Below are 24,890 nucleotides of genomic sequence, written 5' to 3'. Positions count from 1 at the left end.
TTCTTATTACAAGGTATTTTATAGCAGCTGGCACACTAAGTAGTGAGGACTTCTTATCACAACATATTTTACACCAGCTGGCACACTAAGTAGCGAGTACTTCGTATTACAAGGTATTTTCACCAGCTGGCACACTAAGTGGCGAGAGTACTTCCTATTACAATGTATTTTATACCAGCTGGTACGGATTTAGCACTGACTAACTTGATGGACCCAGTGCTAAGCATTTACAGGGAATCACAAAGAACACAGCTAGAGGCGATTTACAGGTTTAGGAGAAACCATTTTGAACGAACTGAAAAATACCTGGTTAAATTAATTTTACTTGGTCCAAGTGAAGTCCTTGTCCAAAGAAAAGGGGGGATGGGGGGCAGGGAATGAACTCAGAATCTTAAGTATTTCATTAACTGATTTTTAAGTAGAATAAAAAAGCAGAAATTAAAATTTAAACTTATAAATTCATGTCAAGAAGTTGCTCCCAAACAGTGTCACTATACTCTTACCGTTTTACCGCAAACCTACCGTAAAATTAAGAGGAAAAACACAAGTCTATCTAAAATATACAATTAAAAGCTATTAAAAAAAAAACCCAAAAACTAAAAACCTCTTACCTGAGCATGAAAATTGGACATAGTCGTCGTCTCTATATCTTTCTTTCCCAATATCTCCATTTTCACTGGTGAATTGGGGAAATTATATGAAAAGTACTCTAAAAAGTCGGGTAGGTAAGTAGCTGCCCCGTGAACGACACCCATGACATAGAAAGCTGCAGAACTTCCGTTTTCACTGAACGCTAACCCCACAAACTCTTCTGCAAATCTCTGCATCTCCACAGGAGACAGGCAGCAGAGCTCACTGCTGTAGGCATGGACCACAGACGCCCCTCCGTTAGGCTGGTGCTCGACATGAACCAGCCGCTTGAACTCCAGCGTGTCCAACCTCTTCAGGTTATGCTGGACGCGCGGTTCCTTCAATGAGACAAACGGAGATTCACTGTTACCAGAAACCTTAGAGTCACAGTTCTTGGCGTTTAAATGTTTTCCAATGTAATCCTTTATGTGATCATTTAAGACGCCTTTGGCTTCTTGATCCTCAGCGTCAGACAGCAATCCTGCACAGATGGTCTGAATAGATTTGCTATACATTTTTGGACGCTTCCGCTTTTCATTCTCTTTGTGTTTCTTTTTCTTTTTCTTCTTTACTTTCTTAATTTGTAAGTCTTCTATATTTGTTTTTGGTTTCTCCTTCCCACCTGTTGGAAAATAATTTTTTTGAAACTCTGTATTTTAATTAGTTTTTAAAAACATGCTTTTAGAAGCTGTTTTCTTACAAGTAAATTTACTCCTGACACTTGTGAAAAGTCACTGACATTCATTTTCTAGTCAAATTTTACTTTGTCTTTCCTTCCGTCTCATCCATTCCCTGCCTTTACACACACAGAGATGGCAGGCTCAGGACAGCTAACAGACCCAGCAGGCTGGGCGCTCACCCCAAGAGCGCATTTCAGAAAGTGTGCTCTTCAAAGGTACAAAGCAGGAGCTCAGAAACAAATGTCAGCAACACCGTTCAGACAGTTCTCATGGATGTACTGTAACGTTTATTTTGTCTGAGGCTTTAAAAAATCAAATCCAGCAAGGCACTGGTGGTGCACACCTTTAATTCCATACTTAGGAGGCAGAGGCAGGCGGATCTCTGTGAGTTCGAGGCCAGCCTGGTCTACAAAGCTAGTTCCAGGACACTCAGAGTTGCTATCTAAAAAAATACTATCTCAAAGAAAAAAAAATCAAAAACAAAAAGAAGAAGGAAGGGAGGCAGGGAAGGAAGGAAGGAAGGAAGGAAGGAAGGAAGGAAGGAAGGAAGGAAGGAAGGAAGGAAGGAAGGAAGGAAGGAAGGAAGGATCATATCCAAGAAGCCAAGGAGACTTATAGATGACAAAGTCAGAAGCTTTCCATAGTGAGACATCCGCGTCAGAGCAGGGCACAGTGCACAGCACCCCAGTCCCTCCTCAGTAAGCTACACTTGTGTTTACCGTAGTCCACGACAGTGTAGAGTTCCAAGTCAAGACTCAGCAGGAACTCTACAGGAGGTGACAAAATCAGAGCCCTCATACACTAGGTCCCAATGATGCCCAGGTGCTAGGTAAAGAGAGAAACACAAGAGAAACAGGGTAGACAGACAATACAAGCTTATATACTGAAGAGTTTCTGTGAGCAAAAGCAGCAGACCCTGGGTCAAAATTCCAGAAACTCCATGGGCTATTTAACTAGAAAACTTAAATGTACACAAAAGCACACACATTATTTACATATGCACACATATTTATTTCTCTATTTTCCTTACATAGAAATTAGCACATTATTTCTATGTGTGTTTTTTAAAAAAAGTTTCCTAAGATAAGTATAAAAAGGACAACAAAGCTAACAATTCAGAAAAGAAGACAGTGTTTCTACTGCTCCCTCTCGGCTTTTGTGTCGAGTATGTCTTTGAACCACAAGCATCTGGACCTTGGAGACCAGGAGAGGTCAGAGCCCCTGAAATGGAGTTACAGATAGGTGTGAGCCTCCACAAGAACGCATTACAGAAAGAGCAGCTAAAACTCTTAACCATGACTCATCTCCCTAGCCCCCTTTCGAGGAGTTCTGTTGTTTTGGTTTTTAAGGCAAGATAACATTGAATGTGATCAGGACCCTACTGACTCAGCCTACAAAGACTACAGTGCTGAGGTACAAACCTGAGCCGTACACTCAGCTTTATTACCGTTCTTAGGATAGTCCAGATAAAATTATAACAACCTGCCTATTTTGGGGGAATGGGTGAGTCTCAAACATGGCACACAGCTTAGGATAACCCTGAACTTGATCCTTCTTCCTCCTTTCCCAAGCTCTGAGGTTTTAGGCATGCCCACCACACCCAGGGTTGTACAGTGCTGAGGACAAGATCCAGGGTTTCTGCACAGTGGGAGGACTTCATCACCTGAGCCACATTCCAGCCCTCACAATGCTTCTTTCAGCATTTTCCATGTTCACGTGTCTCTTATTTCTTTATTTTTCATGACTGAGATGTTCTACCTAATTCAAAACTAAATCTCTTAGGCCAATTCCCAAAAGACCTGAATCTCAAAAAGAACCAACTCCACCTAGTATCTTTTCTTTATTCAACATTGTTTTTACTCTGTGTGTGTGTGTGTTTACACAAGCCTGCAGGTGCATGCCACAGAATGAGTGCTGCAGTCAGAGGAAAACCTTCAGAGTCGATTCTTTCTTTCCATGTAGGTTCCAGACATCTAGGGATCAAATTCAAGTCATCTAAGTCAGTGGTTCTCAAAATGTGAGTGAAGACCCATCAGATATTCGGATAGCAGATAGTTACTATTCATAACAGTAGCAAAATTATAGTTATGAAGTAACAGTGAAATAGTTTCAGTTGGGGGTCACCACAGCATAAGGAATTGTATCAAAGGGTTGAAGTAGTAGCCAGGCTGAGAAAACAAATCCTGTCTAGGTATGTATTACAAACAATCGGATCAGGTGAGCATTTAAAAACAAAAACTAGGGACTGTGTGTTGCTCAGGCGCTGCGTACTTGTCTAGGATGTAAAAAGCGCCTGCATCAGTTTCTAGCACTACATAAACCAGGTACGGGAGCAGACAACTGTAGCCCCCTGACCTCAGAGGCAGACTGGAAATTCAAGGTCGTCCTTGGCTACATATTAAGTACTAGACTAACCTGTAATACATGAGATGCAGTCTCAAAAAGTAATTAACTATTCAAAATATGACCAAAAAAATTAAAGAGTAAGATAGTAGAGTAACCAAATGAAAGAGCAAAGAAGTTTTAAGAATAATCCAATAAAATAAGAAAAAAAGCCTATCAATAAGATTACAAATATAATTTAAAGGTTATAGGTTGCTTGCTTGGTTTTGGTTTTTTGAGACAGTGTTTCTCTGTATGGCCTTGGCTGTCCTGGAACTCAGAGACCCACCCACCTCTGCCTCCTGGGAGTGGGGATTAAAGGCTGCACCACCACTGCCCAGCTTGGGCACAGGTATTAATAGCAACCTCAAACCCCATAATGGAAACTACATGTAAAAAGCACAAATAAAATTATTTTGAAATAAACATCACTGTAATGAAAATGTTTAAAAACTAATTAAATTCACACAGCACATTTTTGTATTAAAAAAATCCTGTAACCAACCATATTACTTTGAAATAAAAAGAATGAACAAAAAAAATTATAACAGCAATTTGAAAAGGCAAGCTTAATCAATAGGAGATTCTTATGTTGGGCATCAAGAAGCTAAATTATCCTGTCAAATTACTTTATAATTAACCATTACAGTGTGCAAAGACGATGTGCCTAAGACTGTTGGGCTGGCCCTGTCTGGAGTTGGAACCCTGAATTCTGAAGGCTCCTACAATGTACTTTGCTGTTTTCACTGGCACAAACAGTACTGTGTAAGCGGAGTACTTGTTTTCTATATGCTAAGTACTTGTATTCCCTTTTGGAAGTCTAAATGTTGGTCCACTGTAGACAGATGGTACTCCCAATAAAACCCTGAGTCACTAATGAGCTTCTCTGGTCCAAAACGCTCTATGCAGGCTGCCACAACTTAGTGAAATAAGATAATCCTATGTAACTCCACTTAGAGGATTCTCAGAAACCTGTGCTTCACAGGTATCGTCCCATGCACTTCTCTCTTTCTGCTTATTTTCCTTTGTATACTTTCATAATAATAAATCATATCATAGGAACAACTATTATGCTGGGCCCTGTGAGTCTTGCCACCTCTTCACAGAATGTAGGCTTGGAAACCCCCCAAAAACAGAGGTAAAATATATTCTTTCTGTTAAGTCAAACTAAGGAACTAGTTTGCAGTGGGAAGAGTCTAAGAACACCACGGAATCTCTGATTCATTCTGTTTCACACCCGCAGCTCACTGGATGAAAACTGTAGAGTACCTTAGGAAATGTCATTTTGAATATCAACACTCTCGTCTTACAGTAAAAAACACCGAAAGTTCACATTACTCTAAACCTGTAATTCTAACAAAACCCTTGGACTCTGATAAAATAAAAGCCCTTGAGATAAATTTAGAAACTAGAGCTGGTGTCTAAGGAACGTGGACAACTCTCAAATTATGTATGACTCAGAGCAAAAGGATGCAGAGCGCAGAACAGGCAAGGACACAGAGACGGGGGCGAAGGACTCCACACATGAAGACCTAGGGCCAAAGTGGGGTGCCAAACTGAAAGCCAAAGAAACAGGAACAGGAAAACAAAGATACGCATTCAACAAGAGATAAAGGGACACCCACAAAAGACAAACACCCCCACAAAAAAAAATTGAAACAAGCATATCAACAACACATAGCAGGCAAGGTGGTGTGCATGTGACTCACTCAGAAGCCTTGGGCCAGCGTGGGCTATACAACCATCTCCAGGAGAGCCTGGGAAAGCCTGCCTAAAAGAACAAGGAGAGTGGGGTGGGGGGGTGTGAAGGAAAGAGTGGGGGCTGAGGACAGGAGGAGGAAAGGGAACAGAAGCATATGCTCTAGGGGGCAAATTATAAAAAACTTGCTTTAAAAGTAAAACTCTGCAGCAGGGTGGTGATAGCGCACACCTTCAATCCCAGCCTGGCCTACACAGAGAAACCCTGTCTTGAAAAACCAAAAGATAGATATACAAATAGATAAATAAATGTGTTAACTGATACTAATTTCTACCACTAACCTCAGTATATCTATCTTTCTTGCTAACAAAATAAAAGATAAATTTAAATTTAACCCAGGAAAACTAGAGCATCTTTCATATGTGATATAGGAAATACATTCAATTCTATTACCACACACAGAAAAGAGAAGCAACAACAATTACTAATAAATATTCAGTCTGTGGTCTCTGGGAAGCACTTTCAGTTTGTAAGGTGGTACAAGCACAGGTGGAGGCCAGGGGACAGTCCTAGTGTCCCCTCAGGACACCATCAACTCCTCCAGGACAGGTCTCTTAGTAACCAGGAGCCCAGTGCCAGGCTCCTCCTGTCCCACATCCCCAGCAATGGGATAACCAGAGGGCATCACAGGGCCTATCAACTTTAACATGGGTTCTGGAGATCAAACTCAGAGTCTCACGCTTAGGGGGGAAGACACTTCACACAGATCTGCATCCTGGCCAACAGTGTCTTCGCCAAGGCGCCTTCTGATTGGTTTAATCAAGTTGGATGGCCAGCAACTAGGCAGGAGGGTGGGCGGGATTTCTGAGGGAAAGAGAAGGAGTAGAAATCTAGACAGCGATTTCACCAGCACACTAGGATGTGCCGTAATCGAGCCACGTGGTAGAACACAGATTCAAAATATGGGTGAAGTTATAAGAAGAGTTAGCTGGGGAAAAGCTAAGCCAAGGTCATACTTTCATGATTATTAAGTCTCGGGGTCATTATTTGCAGGCTGGTGGTCCAAAGATAGTCCAACAAGATTTTTAACAACACAATGCTGTCATTCTTTCTGCCATGATTTACCCCATCTGTGATCTTTGGTGTGCTATCAATAACCCAGGACACTGTTTTTAACCTATTACACCTGCTCATGAGGAAAAATCTTTGACATGATATAATGATAACATCTTAAAATACCAAAATTAAAATATTTTCTTATAACTTAATTTTAATTTTAATGAAGTATGTACGTAAGATGGTTGGAACATATGCACATGTTCAAAAATAGTTGGCAGAATTTGGTAGAAAACGATGAGACCCACTAAATAAGTATATGTAATGCATTTGTTTAAACTAAGAGCAAGTAATCCCACTTTGTAAAACAATAAAACTTTCCTATTAAAATCTTTTCACATAAATATATACATACATATGTGCAGTCACATGAAACCTTGTATCATTCTGTTTTTTGGGTTTTTTGTTTTGTTTAGCTTTTTGGGTTTTTTTTGGGTTTTTTTTAGTATTTTACATTTTTTTGTTCTTTTTAAATCAGGGTCTTGCTATGTAACCCAGAACCTAGAACGCACTCTCCTGTCCAAGGTGGCCTCATGCTTCGTCTCCTGAGTGCTAGGACAGGATACAGCTGTGAGCCACCATGCTCAGGTTCAAACACACACACACACACACACACATTTGTTTACGTATGTGAGTGTTCTGACTGTGTTATGTATGTGCACACATTCCCTGGAACTAGAGTTACAGACGGCTGTGAGCCAGCGTGCTGGGACCTGAACCTGAGCTCTCAGAGAGCACTGCGCATGAACTCCCATCTCCCTAACTCCAGTTCAGTAACAGTTTTACAGAAGTCACAGAGGAAGTGAGATCCAAAGAGAGAGTTAGTAAGCTAGGGAGTTAGTTTACATTTTCAAATATCTGTATGCTACGGCTTGTAACACAGAAGAAACCTATGAGGAGAAAATAAAAGATAGATGCCAAAAAGAGAACTGTAGCACACCGCATCCTAGAGTAATGCCTCTAACAAGAGAACTGTAGCACAGGGAATCCTAGAGTAATGCCTCTAACAAGAACTGTAGCACAGGGAATCCTAGAGTAATGCCTCTAACAAGAGAACTGTAGCACACCGCATCCTAGAGCAATGCCTCTAACAAGAGAACTGTAGCACAGGGAATCCTAGAGCAATGCCTCTAACAAGAACTGTAGCACACCGCATCCTAGAGCAATGCCTCTAACAAGAACTGTAGCACACCGCATCCTAGAGCAATGCCTCTAACAAGAACTGTAGCACACCGCATCCTAGAGCAATGCCTCTAACAAGCTGAGCATTCCATTGTCCCACAACATCAACAGACGACTCTATTCCCTTACCATGTCCACACGATGCTCAACAACACTTGGTCCTGACAGACGAGGGCCGCTTCCCAGATGAACCGTGCTGTCACTATGTGAGAGCCTATGCACTCTATACTGAGGAGGAAGAGCAGCACTGGTTTTGTTCCTTTTTGATTCCAAAATTCTTCCTTCAAAGATGTTTCCAATATTCATATCTACTTGTTGACTTTGACATCCCACACTTTTACTCACATAATCTGCACAGCAATATTAATATCAATTACCTCCACTGCACAGTAACCACTTCCTTAAAGTTCCCTGGTCATCCCAAAGGTTACAAATTAGTTCTAAACCTACTTCATTCTCTTTGTTTGCATCGCTGGTTCCACATATCCAGTTCGCAATGTCTCCTAAATTTTCTGTCACTTCAAAATCCAGGTAAACACTGTATGTTCCTAGAAAATGCTCAGTTCACAGGGATATTTTCATATATACCATCCCTAAGGATCTGGTTGCCAAAACTTTGTGAGCCTAAGTATTCTGAGGCCACAGACTGCTGCTCTAACAGCATAAATATGTATCACTGCACACTCAAATAAAGCACTAAACAAGTATCTGGCTGAGCCAGTAGGCGCAGTTAGGTAGCACTGGAGTATGAAGGACACCGCAGCTACTAGAGCCCAAACTCAGAGATCTACCTTCTGGGTCCACAGCACACTGGGAACGCGAGAGAGAGCAGGGGGCGGCTTTATTCCCTGGAACCACACGCACAGGGCGTGGTGTGTCATCCTAGCACTGGGCTGCGGAGAGCAGGTCAGAAGGGCAAGGCCATTCCTGCACATCCAGTGTGGAACCCAGGGGACGGGAGAAACAACCTGAGTTCAGCTCCCAGCACTCACATGGCAGTAACTCGAGTTTCGGGGAATCTGACACTGTATTCTGGTCTCCACCAGCACCAGGCACACACAGAGTTCATATTTACATGTGCAGGCAAAACACTCATACACACAAAGTTTAAAAAATAAATAGATACAACTACAGCCGGCATGAAGGTACAGGCCTTTAACCCAGAGCACCAAAGGCGGAAGTGGGGGGAGGAAGGGGGGAGGGAAGAGGAGGTGGGGAGGGAGGAAATAAAATAAGTAAAGAAAAATTTAAAGAAAAATAATAAAACAGTAACAGTAACAAAAGCAAAGGGGCAAAATAAACAGAATAAAGGGCTTGAAAACATTAACCAAGTCATCACCTAACTGGGGATACGTGTCTTTATGGTGTAAAGAATACTACAGGAAAGAACATCCTGGGGTTGGAGAGCTGGCTTGGTGTTACGAACATTTGCTACTCTTCCAGAGGACCTGGGCTCAGTTCCCAGCTCCCACACTGAGTGGCTCGCAGCCACCTGTAACCCCAGTTCCAGGAGATCCGACACCCTCTTCTGATCCCTGAAGACACTGTGATGAACATACGTGTACACTCAGGCACACGGACATAAGATAAATCTATGAATAAAACATCTGACTTGTACAAAAGTTTATTATGTAAAGAAACAAAGAATATTTGTAAATATGACAAAGAATGAAATGAAAAGAGTCCACATTTTCCGTAAGTAATAAAAACTCGTTACTGTGCTTCACACCAGCTACAGGAGAGTGTTGTTTTCTTCCTTGTGGATATAAATGTTAACTGTTACCCAAATCCAACCTGAAATTAATGGAAGTCAAAGGGTTCTGATCAACAACTAACAGCCCTGTCTGTCCTGGAACTGGCTTTGTAGACTAGGCTAGCCTCAAACTCAGAGAGATCCTCCTGCCTCTACCTTCTGTGTGCTGGGATTACAGGTGTGCGCTCCCCCCAGCTGTTTTTTTAACAACTATCAATCTAACAGAATAGCCAATGCCTTCCCAGCTTCCTAACAAAAGAACGTCACTGATTCATGCCTAACCACCTAAGTGAATTTGAGACTGTTCTTATCTCTATTCTAAGATATGTTCTGATTTTTTATAGAATGTGTTATGTTGCTGTCCAATATACTACCCCAAAATTCTTCTCCTTACCTTTTCCCATGTACAAACACAAACTGAACAACAACTGAACACATAGCACAGGCCTTTCTTTCTTTCCTTCCTTTTTTTTTTTTTTGTGCCTGTCCTGGAACTAGCTCTTGTAGACCAGGCTGGCCTCGAACTCACAGAGATCCGCCTGCCTCTGCCTCCCGAGTGCTGGGATTAAAGGCGTGCGCCACCACCGCCCGACTGCACAGGCCTTTCTTTAAACCCAGCCTCGGGAGGCAGAGGCAAGTGGATCTCTATGAGTTCAAGGCCAGCCTGGTCCACAGAGTGAGATCCAGGACAGCCAGGACTAAAGAGAGAAACCATGTCCTGAAAAGAAAAACAAAAACATGATCTCTTCAGCAAGCAAGGAAGAGAAGGAGACAGCGCTCCTTGTGGTTTAGCTCAGGGTGAACTGTCCCTCTCAGCCCAGCTCTGCGATTCCGCTGTGACCTGTAAGGAGAGCATTCGTCACCATCCCTCTCATGCCAGAGGTTACTGTGGCCTTTTATTCCAAATTATACCAATGCATACATCAAACTACACAACCTGTTCTTATATAAGCTTACCCATACCCAGAGCATGGCGGCGTGCAGGCTACAGGCCCAGCGCTAGGGCTGCTCCTCACTTCACTCTCAGGAAACATCAGTACCAGATAGCATTCCTCATTGCACTGGCCTGGCTGACCAGTATACTGAACATTAATGCAGACAGAGTCCACTAAAACAAACTTACTTTTCAGCAGAATCTTCACATCTCCATTTTCCTTCTTGATCTCACTCATTACTTTGTGTTTCTTTTTCTCTCTCTCTTTTTCTTTGTCGTTCTCTTTAATTTTGTCTTTGATTTTATCTGAAAAGACAAAAAAATATTTAAAACTGCTAGAAATCTTCTTTTTTTCTCCATGAACTTTAGCTCAATTCCTAGACATATACATAAGAAGACTGAGCGTGGTCACCTGTGCCTCTGATCTCAGTGAGCTGGAGGCCAGTGTGGTCTACACATGAAGTCCGGGGTAGCAAGGACAGCAAAGTGACACCTGATCACCCCAAAAAGAACAAAAACACAAACAAAATAAACATTATACACACAAAAATCATGATGACAGGAAAAAAAATTCCCTTTTCTTTTCCTTTCTCAGCTTTAGGTCAAATTTCTACATTTCTTTCACTGAGCACACAATACAGATCAAAATTTATCACACACATTTAATTTCAATGATAATTTTCCCTCATTTCATGTCAACCAAAATGCAGGATTAACTCGAATTACAGAAAACCATAGGCTATCTTTACTGGAGCAGATCGGTAGGCTGCAAAGTTCTGCTCTGAAAGCCAAGCACATGCACCCTGTTAACACTTCCAGACCTGTCACAGGATTATCACAGGAATTAAATGAAGACAGAAAATGACTACAGAGAACTACAGGAAGACTAGATACCAGTTCCCTCACCATTTAGGAAGAACATGGTTAGCTAGTAAAACTGTGATATCAAATTATCAGGCATAAGCATTTAGTGATCTATATCCGAAAAAATTCAAACAAAGATATGGCCTTGCCATCAATAGTTTATATTACTATAAAACTGTGGCAATAAGAAGAACATTTCCACACTAGCCAAGAATGGAGTATATAATAGAGGTTTATTTAAAACAGGGTAAACTCACAGAATTAGTAGCAATCCACAGTCCTCTGTGTGTGCTAGGAACAAGAACTGAATTAGAAGCCAAAGGGCTCACGCACGCCCCTACGCCTCTGCATTTATAGCATAGCCATGGCCTTCTACTTCTTGGAGACTCTGTGGAGGGACTTCATATCTTCCTATGACACCACATGCATTGGCCTGGCCTCGTGGCCCGACAGCGTCGGTCAGAAAACAGAGTGGCGTTTTGACCACGCGAGCTCCTCCCAGGTGAAGAGTGGCTTAGAAAAGACTCAGGAGGAGCTTGAGCTCCAGCCTCCAGCACTTCAGTCCCTGGAGGGCACAGGTGTGGCCAATGTCCCCGCGTCAGAGAACATTATTTCTTTACGGGTCACCTAGGAAGAAGTCGGAAACACCCTGGCCTTCTTCATCCCTTCTGTGGCCTGAATCATCCAGTGTTATCTGAACCTGTTCTACAGTCCAGCCAGGACTCAGAAGGTGGTGCTGATGCTGACCTTCATCTTCCTGCACCTGCATGAGCTGAGGAACACCTGGCAAGTCTTCCACATAGGAGTGGTGTGGCTTTTCTGTAAATGAAGCTCTGTCTCACCTACAGTCCTCCTGTGACTACATGGTTGTCATTAAGGACATGAATCTCCAAATCTGCCTAGCCAGTCCCTGCCAAACTCCACACCTTCATTTCTTTAAGGTACTTATAACCAAATCATCTTTCATCCTCTTTCCAGGTTAACAAAGTACAGGCAACATGAAGGTGAAGAGGGTTAGTGTGGGAGGAAGCGACATCACGTGAGAATCAACAAAAACACATGTATGAAAACGTCCAAACAAAGCCCATTCGTCTCCTTACTAGTCTTTAAAAAGCTAAAACTATGAGTGAATCAAAGGGGCAACACATTAATTAAATATCTTCAAAATAATTAATCACATCACTTTTGCTTAGAACAAATTAAACAAATTCTTGCTTCTGTCTAACTAAAAGAAGAAAACGCAGTTGATGTCAGCAGGTCCTAGAAGCCCCACCACACGGACTGGGGAGATTAAGTGCAGGCTTGGGAAAACAGGGTGTAGCTGCGCCTCACAGAAGAGCAGGGGACAGAGAGGAGGAGACCTCCAGACATTTCTCTGTTCTCCCATATGTTTTTTGGAGGACTGCAGGGTAGAGAATGGCTGTCATCTTTGGAACACTCCTACGTATCTGACGTGTGGACACGCTAGTTTTGCACAGCAAGAAGGATGACTGAGTGCATCTCCCACAACTCAGAGCACCTGGACAAAGGGGGACTGCAGGTCTGGCAGAGCCGTTTACACTGCACACAAAAGCAAGCAAAGCAAAGGCTTTTTTTCCAAATAAGGCCCAGAAACTCGCTGTTTTCTCTGCAGTTTTCAGTTCTGTTACACTGGTATGCTGTTCAAGACTTTATGAGGTCAGTACTTAATTTTTCTGTCTTTTCTTCCTCTACTTGCCATTCCAGATTCCTTGCTCAAATGTAATATTTCAACATTTCTGCTAATTACACTTAAGAATGCCTTTGCCTAACCCAACTCAGTCTGCCAAAATCATATGTTCCTTTTTCGAGAATTCCTTTATCCCTACCAATTAAAAATGATTTTATGCCAGGCGGTGGTGACGCACACCTTTAATCTCAGCACTCGGGAGGCAGAGGCAGGCAGATCCCTGTGAGTTCGAGGCCAGTGTGGTCTATAAAGCAGGTTCCAGGACAGCTAGGACTGTTACACAGAGAAACAGTCTTAAGAAACCAAGGGGGGGAAAAGAGAGGGAGGAAGGAAAGAGAGGACAGAGGGAGAGAAGAAGGGATGGAGGGAAGAAAGGAAGGAAAGTAGGAAGAAGGAAAAAAGACTATGATCCTCCTAGATGTGATGGAGAAAGGTTACTCTAGACAAGAGGAAAACACAGCTAGAGGCAGAGACATCTGGGAAAGTGCATAGGCACTGGTTCCCCGTTGTTGTGAGCCACAGACTGTGAGTGTTGGGAACTGAGAGATCCTCTTCTTTTTTTTGGGGGGGGGGGGGGGGGAGTTTCGAGACAGGGTTTCTCTGTGGTTTTGGAGCCTGTCCTGGAACTAGCTCTTGTAGACCAGGCTGGTCTCGAACTCACAGAGATCCGCCTGCCTCTGCCTCCCGAGTGCTGGGATTAAAGGCGTGCGCCACCACCGCCCGGCCTGAGAGATCCTCTTCAAGATTATCAAGTACTCATAACCACTGGGCCATCTCTAAGCCTCCCCACCCTCCTTTCCACCATTTTCCCACCCCCAAAATGCCTTCTCCATCATCTCCACATGTAAACACAACTGGTCTTCTAGAGCCCAATTTTCTGACTGTCAAATAATCTCACAGCGCTATCTATAGGTCTGCCTGAAGACCTAAACAAAATGAATACAATTTACTTAGCAGCTGAGAGCTAGGACTCTGAAGCCAGATCATCTGCAAGTCTGAAACCTAGACTTACATGCATTTTATAGTTATATTCTATAGACTACTACACAGTATCTGTAAAAGACTAATATCTAGCATTTTTTAAAAGATTTATTTATTATGTATACAACATTCTGCCTCGATGTATGCCTGCAGTCCAGAGGAGGGCACCAGATCTCATTACAGATGGTTGTGAGCCACCATGTGGTTGCTGGGAATTGAACTCAGGACCTCTGGAAGCACAGGCAGTGCTTTTAACCTCTGAGCCATCTCTACAGCCCCCAATATCTAGCATTTTAAAAGAATTCTAAAACATATAAAACTATAGGTAAAACGCTGACTACAGTTCCATAAATGTTACTGTCATTTCTGTTCTCAAATTCATATTCTAGCTCAAGGTGTACCTAAGAACATTCTGTATCAATCCATGACCTATCACAGACATGTTTGACAGAACTAACTAGTTCTCATTACCTTCAAACAGGAAAACTGAGTAGTAGTCAGTATTTACTACATTGTTGTTGTTGTTGTTTTTCCTAAACAGGGTTTCTCTGTGTAGCCCTGGCTGTCCTGGAACTCACTCTGTAGACCAGCCTAGCCTTGAACTCAGAGATCTGCCTGCTTCTATTTCCCACATGTTGAGATTAAGGGCATACACCACTAAGCCTGGTCATATTTGCTATCTTTTTTATTTTACTATGTATGTATGTACCTATGTATGATGTATGTACGTGTATATTTATGTACATGAGTGTTCTGTCTTCCTAGGTCTGCACAACAGAAGAAGGCATCGGATTCCACTACAGGTGGATCTGAGTCACCATGTGGTTGCTGGGAATTGAACTCAGGACCTCTGAAGAGCAGCCAGCACTCCTTACCACTGAGCCACCTCTCCAGCCTTGTGCCTGTTATCTGGAACATACAATATTCACCAGTAATTCAGCTAGAAAATAACAGCAGAGCAACTGCTCTCCAGAACTGTTCCACATAACAAACCAATGACAGTGGCTCTGAATTAAATATCTATTAAAACAATAAAATTGAAGCAAGCATGATGGTTATTCCCAGAATATATTATATTGTTTTTATTTTTATCTATATTACATTTTTTCATTATAAAATGTTAAATTTTTTTCAATCTATAGTTCAAGAACATAAAGTATACAACGTAAGGATCAGTCTGTGTTCAAAATAAATAGATTTGAAGTTACAAAGTAGTCTAATGGATAAGACACATAGTTTTGTTTACTACATACAAGATTGTAAAATAGTTCATACTTGCTATTTTTATTATAGCAAAAAAAAAATTTAAAACTTTTATTTTTTTCCATAGCCTATTTTAAACAGTTCACCTAAATTGGAAAAGTTTAATTCACCAAGGAAGACAGGAAAGTTGAGATTTATTATAATCAATGTAAAACCTTTGAAATAGTCATTTCTTTCAAAAAGCTAGTACAGGGCTTTCAAAGTGGCTCACTAGGCAAAGGCACTTCCCAAGTCCAACACCAAAGCTCAACCCTGGGACCTACATGGTGCAGGGGCTGAGGGGCTCCCTCCTGAAAGCTGTCCTCTGACCTCTACATGCATGCTGGGGCACATACATTCACATACACGCATGCTGGGGCACATGCATACACACACGCACATGCTGGGGCACATGCATACACACACGCACTTACAAACACGCATGCTGGGGCACATGCTTACAAACACACACATGCTGGGGCACATGCATACACACATACGCACGCAGGGGCACATGCATACACACGCATGCTGGGGCACATGCTTACACACACACATGCATGCTGGAGCACATGCTTACACACACACACATGCTCGGGCACATGCTTACACAGCTCCATTTACACGCAAAAATGAATAGTTTTACTTTTTGAACAAAAGCTAGAACATGGCAACATTTTATACGCGTACAGGCATGACATTTTCAGACACCAGGAAGTCGTATGCATGTAAACTTCAGAGAGAAAAGGAAGGCTGGGAATGATCACCCCTTAGGAGCAGCTACAATGAAAACGAGAAAGAGTGGAGCCAGAGAGGTGGCACAGCTCAAAGCACCGGCTGTTTTCTCAGAGGACTGTAATTCCAGTTCCTGAGATCTACACCCTCTTCTGGCCTCAGGCACCAGGCACACACATGGTATATAGCCCAGGCAGACGGAATACCATTCAGAGTAAATAAATAAATGTCAGGTTCCTATCTCTCCAGCAATCACACTATGAAAAGGTGACATCATCCCTTAACGATATGTATGCCTCTCAGTCATAACGAGGACTCACGCCATTCACAGGAGGAAGAAAACGCGAGATAAAGTGAGTAAATGACCAGCCAGTCTCGGAAGGACAAACAGCACATGCGTGTGGCTCCTGGGTTTCACACATGAAGCTGAGATGTCCAGGTGGCATGGAAGCAGAATAAAGCTGACGGCAGGGGGCGAGGCAGGAACGGGTAAGCACAAAGTGGTACGTCCTCCATACAATACACTTGGACAATGGGAAGAAAGAGAAGCATAAAGACCACCTTTGGTGTAACCAGAAGATACTTTAACTGTAACTTGGAATATAAAGCATGAAACAACAACAACAAAAAGTAAAATGGTAGATGCTTTGGTGAACAGGACAGAGACATGATGACAATCTTGTTTGCAGCACCGGGGTTTGTGTACACCAGGTAAGTACTCTACCACAACCCCAACTTGATGAGGACAATCTTACACACCATAAAAAGGGCTGGAAATGGGAGGCAGTAGGCAAAGAGGGCAGAACACCCACATATTCCTAAGGAAAACAGAGAGGTAAATTCTCTAGAATAGCTCCAGGCCCAGGAGTTCCCACAGAGAAAAGGTAGGGCTTGAGATGAAAGCAAGGAAACTGACTGAGTTTATCAAACAGCTAGCAAGATCTTTGGCTTTCTTCTCCTCTGCTCACCAGAACCCAGCCACCGATATCTGTGACGCACGACCATCAGCATGACCACAAGAGACTGGGCTTCTAAGGGCAGAATAAGAAGTCACAAACACGAGAGACAGATCCAAGTAAGGCTGGTGGCCTTTTAGGAAGAAACCACTGCGTCCCGCTGTGCCCCTGAGAAAGGCCACGTGAGTACACACAGCTGGGAAGGACACAACTGCAGACAGGGAGCGGCCTTTCAGAACCCTGATCTCAGGCTCCCAGCGTCCTGCACGCTAGGCCATCTAGTCTAGGTGAGGAAGCCATTCTGTCCAGCATCTGGCACAAAAGAAACAGAAATGAAGTTTAGTCTGAAGAAGCAGAGTGCTTAATCCAGAAAAAAACAGAACAGATAAAACATGAGCTGGGTGAGTAAGCCCTGCGCATTTGTGCTCAGGGGCTTTCGATGAATCTTGGTAACTTTCTCTAAATATGAAAGAACTGCTAAAAATAAGACAGACTTGAGGGCAGCCTCCAAATAAATGAGACCAAAACAAACAGGAAAAAAAGATTAGTACAACCAAAGCATGGCAGGAAACAGAACATTTCAAAGAAACTATAATTAGCATCCTTGAAGAAATAACAGAGATGGTAAGCCCAGTTTTAAAGAAAGGTATTACAATATAGGAAGAAAAACACAAGGCTTACACTTTTCTTTTTCTTTAAAGCTGAAATTGTAAAACTCAGTGAGAGAGCTGGCACACCCCGAAACAGAGCGGACAACTGCAGAGAGATCAGCTTCTCTACACAGCAGCACCAGAGGGGACAACAGAGCTCATCTGCAGACTTTCCAGGGCAGGCGGCCTGAGAAAAACCTCAACAGATAAACAGTCCAGTGTGGGGGGAAATCAAACCCAAAAAAACTACAGTTTCTACATATTCCTCCCAGTACCGCTAGTAGAATAAAATGAGACTATGAGAGTGACCTACCAGAAAAAGGAAAGAACCTGGGGCGTGAGCTCAAGGCCTAGGGCAGACAGCTTATGCACAGGCCTTTAAGAGGAAGCGACCAGACGAAATCAGGAAGAAGGACAGAAGGGATTGTCCTTTACATGGCAAATTATATGAAGAAGCATGTTAGAGAAGAAGCCGCTGGAGGGTACAGGAAGGAAGACTTCACTAGAAGCCGGAGGTGGAGGCGGGGGGGGGGGGGGGCGGGTGTACAACAGTCACCCCAATCACAACCTTAGCGGACTATCACCTCTCAGAAGAGTGGGACTGGGAAGGTTGCTCAATGGGCAGGCAGCTGGCTGCTCCTCATGAGGACGTGAGTGTGACTGTTACCCCAGCACTGGGGGACAGGCGGGGACTCACAGAGCACTCTGGCCTGTCAGCTTAGCCACAGACAAGCTTTCTGGTTCGGTGAGAGATGCTATCTCAAGGCAGTGAGGTAGAGAGCAATAGAAAACACCCGAATTCCTTGTCTGGCGTCTGTAGGAGCATGCAGCACACATAAAACACAGGCTGCACATACACCCAATGACACAGACAGAAAACACTCCATCGCTGGAGCGTGGGAAAGCGCATGGCACCCTCAGCACACCATCGTTACAGCACACCATTTTTACTTTTTTTTTTTTTTAAAAGGACAGAGTCTCACTAGGTAACCCAGGCTGGTCTAAAACCCCAAATCCTCTGGTTCCCTCTCAAATGCTCAGATTAAAGGCATGCACCATCATGCCTATTTCTATACTTTTCAATTCAAATGTCACTTGATGTTAAAGAAAAATTTAGTTCATGTGGTTATTTTGTAATTTAAAAAATTCAGTTCTATGTGGAGCAGTGATGGCGCACACCTTTAATCCAGCACTCGGGAGTCGGAGGCAGGTGGATCTCAGGAGGAAGAGGACAGCTGTTCTAAAGCCTGCCTGAACTGCACAACACTATGTAAGCCCTGAAGCCTGTGCACAGCCACAGCCCATCAGACCCTTGGAGATACAGGCACACACCATGTCAGCTCTGTGCGCAAGGCATCTACATTAGGGACCTCCTAGCTTGAGAGGCGGGTTACGTATGACCCACCTTTAATTTACGGTAGGGTTAGGAAAATTAATAGCCATGCTTCAAACTCAGCAACTATTAAATGTTGTCTCAGATTGTTTCAAATACACATTTATTTTATCTGAATGCTTCTGTTAGGTAAATGAAGCTAAGATCTAGCCGGGTGTGATGGCCCAGACACAAGATGTAGTGGCTCACACCCGAATCCCAGCAGTAACTGGGCTGAAGCCAGCCTGTTTGTTCTACATGGTAGTTGGCCAGCCAGAGCTACAAACAACACAACAAACAAAAACAAAGAAACAACAAAGAAACAGTTCTAAAGATGTTTAAAACAGTATGTAAACACAGCAGTGATGGTTAATACAGGTGCAAAACTGAGGTCTAGTTTTTTCTTTCTCTTTTTGTTTTGGTTTTGGTTTCTTTGAGACAGGGTTTCTCTGTTTAGCCCTGGCTGTCCTGGAACTTGAATTCAGAGATCTACCTGCCTCTTCCACCCCCACCCCCTCCCAGGGCTGGGATTAAGTTCATGTGCCATCACTGCCCGGCAGGATCTATTTTTCTCAAATGTCTTTATACCTAATTCTTGGTACTTAGTCTGTTAAGTCAATGTGCTCTATGTAAACAAGGGGTTACTGAACTAGTACTGCCAACTTAGAGATTCATTTAAAGGGTATATCCGTCAAACAGCAATCACTTATTCATTCACTAAGATTTGTATAAAATGCACTGAAAAATAAACACTGCTTATACTTGCAACAATCTATGAAACAAATATATCTAAAATCTTGTTACTCTGTTATCACTTTTTTTTGTTAAAGCAGAACCTAGATGCAGTTAAATTCAAACTCTAGAGTGCACCAAAATACTGAAAAGCTACCTTTTGCTTTGATTTTAATTTTTCCCCCAAAAAGTGCTGCTTCTAGCCAAAAAAAAAAGAAATAAATTATTTAAAGTTAATAGTTAACATCTAGCTACAAGTAGTAGCCCCACCTTTAATCCCAGCAGACAGATCTCTGACTTCGAGGCTAGCCTGGTCTACAAAGTGAATTCCAGGATAGCCAAGGCTACACAGACAAGCCCTGTCTCAAAAAACAAAAACAGAGAGAAAGAGAGAGAGAGACAGAGAGAGAGAAAACAGTTACCATCTAATCATTACCCCACACGGGTCATGGGAAAATATCTTTCCCACCTCTTAATGTAAAAACTGTCAATGCTTAAACTTAAAAGTAACAGGTAGCCCACAACAGAAGGGGTTGAGGTTCGGGGATTACTACATTTCTTTGGAGGGGCACACTTATGTCACAGACCTGGAGGTTAGAAGACACCTTGGGGGAAGCTGGTTCCCTCCATCCTGTGGGTCCTGGGGACTGAACCCAGATTCTCATGCTACATGGCAAATGCCCAAACCACCACAACTGTCCCCAAAAAGATTTTAAACGTCATTTAAGACTGCAAAAAAAAATGTATCTTTAACAGCCACTTCACCATACTGGTCATATATATTTGTGTTATAGATATATATTTATATGTATACTATACATGTATGCTATGTTATAAGCCAATACCATTCCTTAAAATGCTTATTTCCTTTCACCATTCGAATACTTCAACAATGGGGTTAATTTCTGCGATTAGTAAGAAGCAAACGGGAAGCTTACACAAGCAAGACCGATCCCAAACTGCATATGGATGGACTCTGAAGCACTTTATAACTTACTTTTTATTTAACCACTGCGACATAGACGTTTAAAACGCTTAACCACCTACAACTCCAGAGCAGAAGGAAAATAAATGTCATCCTCAAAACCTTCCTGCAGCAACACTCTCGAAAACTGGAACCACGTTATAGTGTTTCACTGGGACCAGGAGCACAGGTCCATTCGCTTGGCTCGGATGCAGAAATGTACATGGGTAGCATGCACGCCTTTAAATGATGAATATATTCTATTCAGATAATGTTTTCAAGATCTAAGCTACCATGAGATCAGCAAGGCTAAAACTACTTGGCATTTCACTTGCGTTCCAAAACAAAACAGCACTTCCAAACACTGTGCGACAATGGCAATGTATATTTATGTAACCTCGTGATCTCATAAAGACCTAGTTTCCGGCTCGTCCACTTTGTATTACAGTCAGATCTCCACACAGCCATAGATAACTAAAGACTCTTTAGGAAGCACTGAAAACTATACCAGCCTACGTTACAAAAGCATACTGGAAAATGACATTTAAGAAAACTAACTGCCCATTTCTGAAGCAGTCACTTCACTTGGCCATTAAAATAAAATTTAAAAAGTCAAGGCATCTGATTTTATCATTTGCTGCAGGAGGGAGAAAGAATACGGCTGAATGCTCCTGAAGGGTAGTATTTAAGACGAGACCGCTCTAAACACTTTAAGAACACGAAGCAGTTCGAAAAGCGAAAGGCGGGCACCTTAGAAACCAAACACTCGGTGCCGCGCGCACTACCTCACTTCCCTAATAGGAAAGAAACGTCCTGGTCCTGGACGCTTCCAGCTTCTGCCGGTACCCCCACCACGCACGCACTTTCTTTCTCTCTTTTCTTTCTTCTATTTTTTTTCTTTTAATTTTTTTTAACAGGACTTTCTGGCGTTGGAGGCTGCGTCGCCAATACGAACCCTGCGACCCGTCCGATCTCTAAAGACCGCTCTCCTCTCCGTCCCTAGCCGACTGCGCCCAGGCGGGGAGTCCACCAGCCCCGCGCACGTCCCGCGGCGCCCTAACCGGGAGTCTCCGCCACCCTCCCTCCCTCTCTCCCTCCCTGCGGCCCGCGCCCCGGCCGCTCCCCTCCCCCGGCGGCACCCACCTCGCGGCGGCGGCTGCGGCGGCTGCGGCTGCAGCGACGCCGGCCTGGCCTCGCCGTTCTCATCCCGGGCGGCGCCGCCGAGGCCGTGCCTCCGCTTCTCCCGCTCGCGCCGGTCCTTGGGTCTGCGCGGCTTGGCGGCGGCGGCGGAGGAGGAGGAGGGCGGCGCGGCGGGCGGGAGCAGGACGTGCTGGGGCCGCGCGTGCAGCAGCGAGGGGGCGAGCAGCAGCGTGCGCGGCAGCGGCTGCGGCGGGGGAGCGGGGGCCGCGGAGGCCGGCGGGGAGAAGCAGCTCCGGGCGGCGGCCGGGGAGGACGAGGAGGCGGCGGGCGCGAAGCTCCAAGCCGCCGGGCCGCCGTAGCTCGCAGGCTGCCTCCCGCCGCTGCCGCTGCCGTCGCCGTTCACTCTCCGCGGCGCCTTCCGCTCCTCGGTCCGGACCTTCTTGGCGGACGCCGCCCCCGGAGGCTCCCGCGAGGCGGGCTGCGGCTTGCCGAACGCCTCCTTGTCCGAGAGCGCGGCCGCGGCGCCCGGAGCGGGGTTCGGCGGGGCCGCCATCTTGCGCTCCTCTTGTATTTACTCTCGTCCGCTCCCCGGCGCGGGGGCACGGGGCGGGGTCTCCAGGCCTCGGCCGGGCCGCCATTGGGCGCGCTCGACTGAGGGATCCTTGAACTGGCCAATCCAAGGCGCGGACGCGGGCCGTCGGGGCGGGATCAGCGAGCGGGCCTCCGGCGGAGGTCAGAGGGCCTCTCGGCGCGGCCGGTGGCGGAGCTCCCGGGAAGGAGGGTGCGCGGCCGGCGCGAGCCCCGGGGAACTCGGGCGTCGCGGGAAGAGCCCCGACGTCTGTCAGGACCGAGGTAGCGCTGCCGTTCTCCCCGGAGACTTTGCCTTACTTACTTGTACCGCTTTCTCTTTCTGCCATGATTGGCTCGGGTCCCTGCTGCTTCTGCACGCTCTGCAAACCGGGTTCCGGCGTTGTTCGTCTCGGAGAAAAATCGGCCGAGAACCCGATTGCCCGGAAAGGCTAAAATAGTGCAGAGATGCCTTGTTTTAACTGATGTCGTAAGTGTTAGTGCTTTAAGAGAGTTTCTCGCGGAGACAGAACTTGGATCTCTTTGGAGCGGGAAGATAAAAATCACTTTAAACTGAGCTTCAGTGCTAAAGGTTTTAACTTTAATTGTACCTTTAACTCACCGGGAAAAAAAATTCTGTTAGCGATGTTTATAAATGTTTGAAAATCAAGTTAGATTTCCATATTTCAGAGTTCGCCAAGCATGTGCTTTGACTTCTATCTCAAATATTCGGAATTAGGGAGGTTTGGGTTACAACACCACGGAAGACTTAGTCAGGGCGTGCCTCTTAGATCCTGACTGAGATCAGTATCTCCGAAGGCTGGATGAAAAGAAGTGACAAATTAGCTCACCAGGGGAAAAATTGTGTGATCCCTACCAACAGTAACTGTTACTTTCTGCAGAGTTTACAGTTACCTCTCAAGAATAGTCTACTGGCTTCAGGAAATTACAATACTTTATTTTGTCACCTTTCTTTTGCTCTCATCTTCACTGCCTTAGGACTTGGAATTTTTAATGTTTTTAAATACATTTTTTAGTGTTTGTTTGGTTTGATTTTTTGAGTCATAGTCTCTCTATGTACGCTTAGCTATCCTGAAAGGTGATGTAGACTAGCCTGGCCTCAAACTCACAGACACCTACCTGCCTCTGCCATCCCCATCATCCCCCCCACCCCATCTCCCAGTGTCCACCACTATGTCCAGCCTCATTTTTTGGTTTTCAGAACAAGATTTTTTTAATTATTTAATTATTTATTTATTTGTTTATTTATTTATTAAAGATGTCTGCCTCCTCCCCGCCACCGCCTCCCATTTCCCTCCCCCTCCCCCAATCAAGTCCCCCTCCCTCTTCAGCCCTAAGAGCAATCAGGGTTCCCTGCCCTGTGGGAAGTCCCAAGGACCACCCGCCTCCATCCAGGTCTAGTAAGGTGAGCAGAACAAGATTGTTAACAAAAAGAATATTTCTGGAATAAAACCCAGAAAGACAAATTTCACATATTTTCTCTGATGTATGAAATCTAGATTTGAATCTACATACACACACACACACACACACACACACACACACATTTCATGTAAAAAGTAGAAGGGGAAACAGAATTAAGGCAATGAGGGGAAGAAAGTTACCTCATGTTCTCACTTATGGGACATGAACGTGCATATTGTATGAAAGTAGATACTGCTTAAAGAAAGAAGAGGGTCCATCAACAAAGGGGTGAGAGGGTTGTGATATGGATATGAGCAAACAAGGCTATATATACATGTATGGAAATGTCCTAAGGAAACAATGCAAATAAGACAATAAAGTGAAGACTGTTTATTGCTGCAGATTGTCTGATCTGGGCACTCCTAACAGACTCAAGTTCTAAGAATAGTATCGGTTGGTCTAGTAATCTTTTCAAGGTTCACTTTTCCATTTTCTCTCTTTAGAAAGCATCTGCTCGTGCAGTGGGGGTGATTTCCAGGAAGGAAGTGACCATTTAATGATCTACTAAATAAACATACAACTATATATTTATGGCATTTCAGCTATTAAGTATCGAAATGCGTAGTTCCTAGCAGTGAGAGCAAGCGCTGAAGCGTGCTGGCAGCGTGTGGTGAGAGAGAAGACAGGACCGGAGTCAGCTGCTCACCGGTCTCCTCGCCAGGCCGCTTTGCCTGGTGAGACCTCTGTTGTCTCTGTGTTAAGTGAGCGGATTTGACTACATGGTTACTATTAGCCTATATTTGTCTTCTTCAAGATTTGCAAAATCACACTGAAACCATTACAATTAAAATAATTTCTCATCAGACATGGTGATACAGCCCTGTGATCCTAGCATCTGAGAGGTAGAAACAGGAGACCCAGAAGTTCAGCTAAGCACATAGGGAGTTCAGGGCCAACTTCGGCTACATGAATACCTGTCTAAAAAACTAAAGTAAAAAATAAAGTTTTAAATATCTTCTCTATTTATATTGTATGTATACCAGTATTTGTCTGCAGGTATATATGTGACCACATATATATACCTGGTACCTATGAAAGGCAGAAGAGAACATGGGATTCCCTGGAATTTTTTTTTAAGATTGACTGATTATCTATTATGTATATTTATTATGTATTAT

At 44.0% G+C, this 24,890-nt stretch overlaps 1 protein-coding gene across 1 annotated transcript in view; it reads right to left on the bottom strand.

The window, feature by feature from the left end:
• Positions 1-22,630, bottom strand: part of Rsbn1l (round spermatid basic protein 1 like) — a 46,438-nt gene extending 23,808 nt beyond the window's left edge. Inside the window, exons 1-3 of the mRNA XM_057758608.1 lie at positions 21,724-22,630; positions 10,566-10,682; positions 612-1,252 (exon numbers count right to left, since the gene is read on the bottom strand). Coding sequence (XP_057614591.1) covers positions 612-1,252; positions 10,566-10,682; positions 21,724-22,273 — 1,308 coding nt within the window. The 5' untranslated portion in view covers positions 22,274-22,630. The remainder of the gene's footprint in view (positions 1-611; positions 1,253-10,565; positions 10,683-21,723) is intronic.
• Positions 22,631-24,890: the final 2,260 nt, after the last annotated feature.

This window comes from Chionomys nivalis, chromosome 26 (assembly GCF_950005125.1).
Source record: "Chionomys nivalis chromosome 26, mChiNiv1.1, whole genome shotgun sequence".
NCBI lineage: Eukaryota > Metazoa > Chordata > Mammalia > Rodentia > Cricetidae > Chionomys > Chionomys nivalis.
This window is presented reverse-complemented; position numbering and strand designations above follow the sequence as displayed.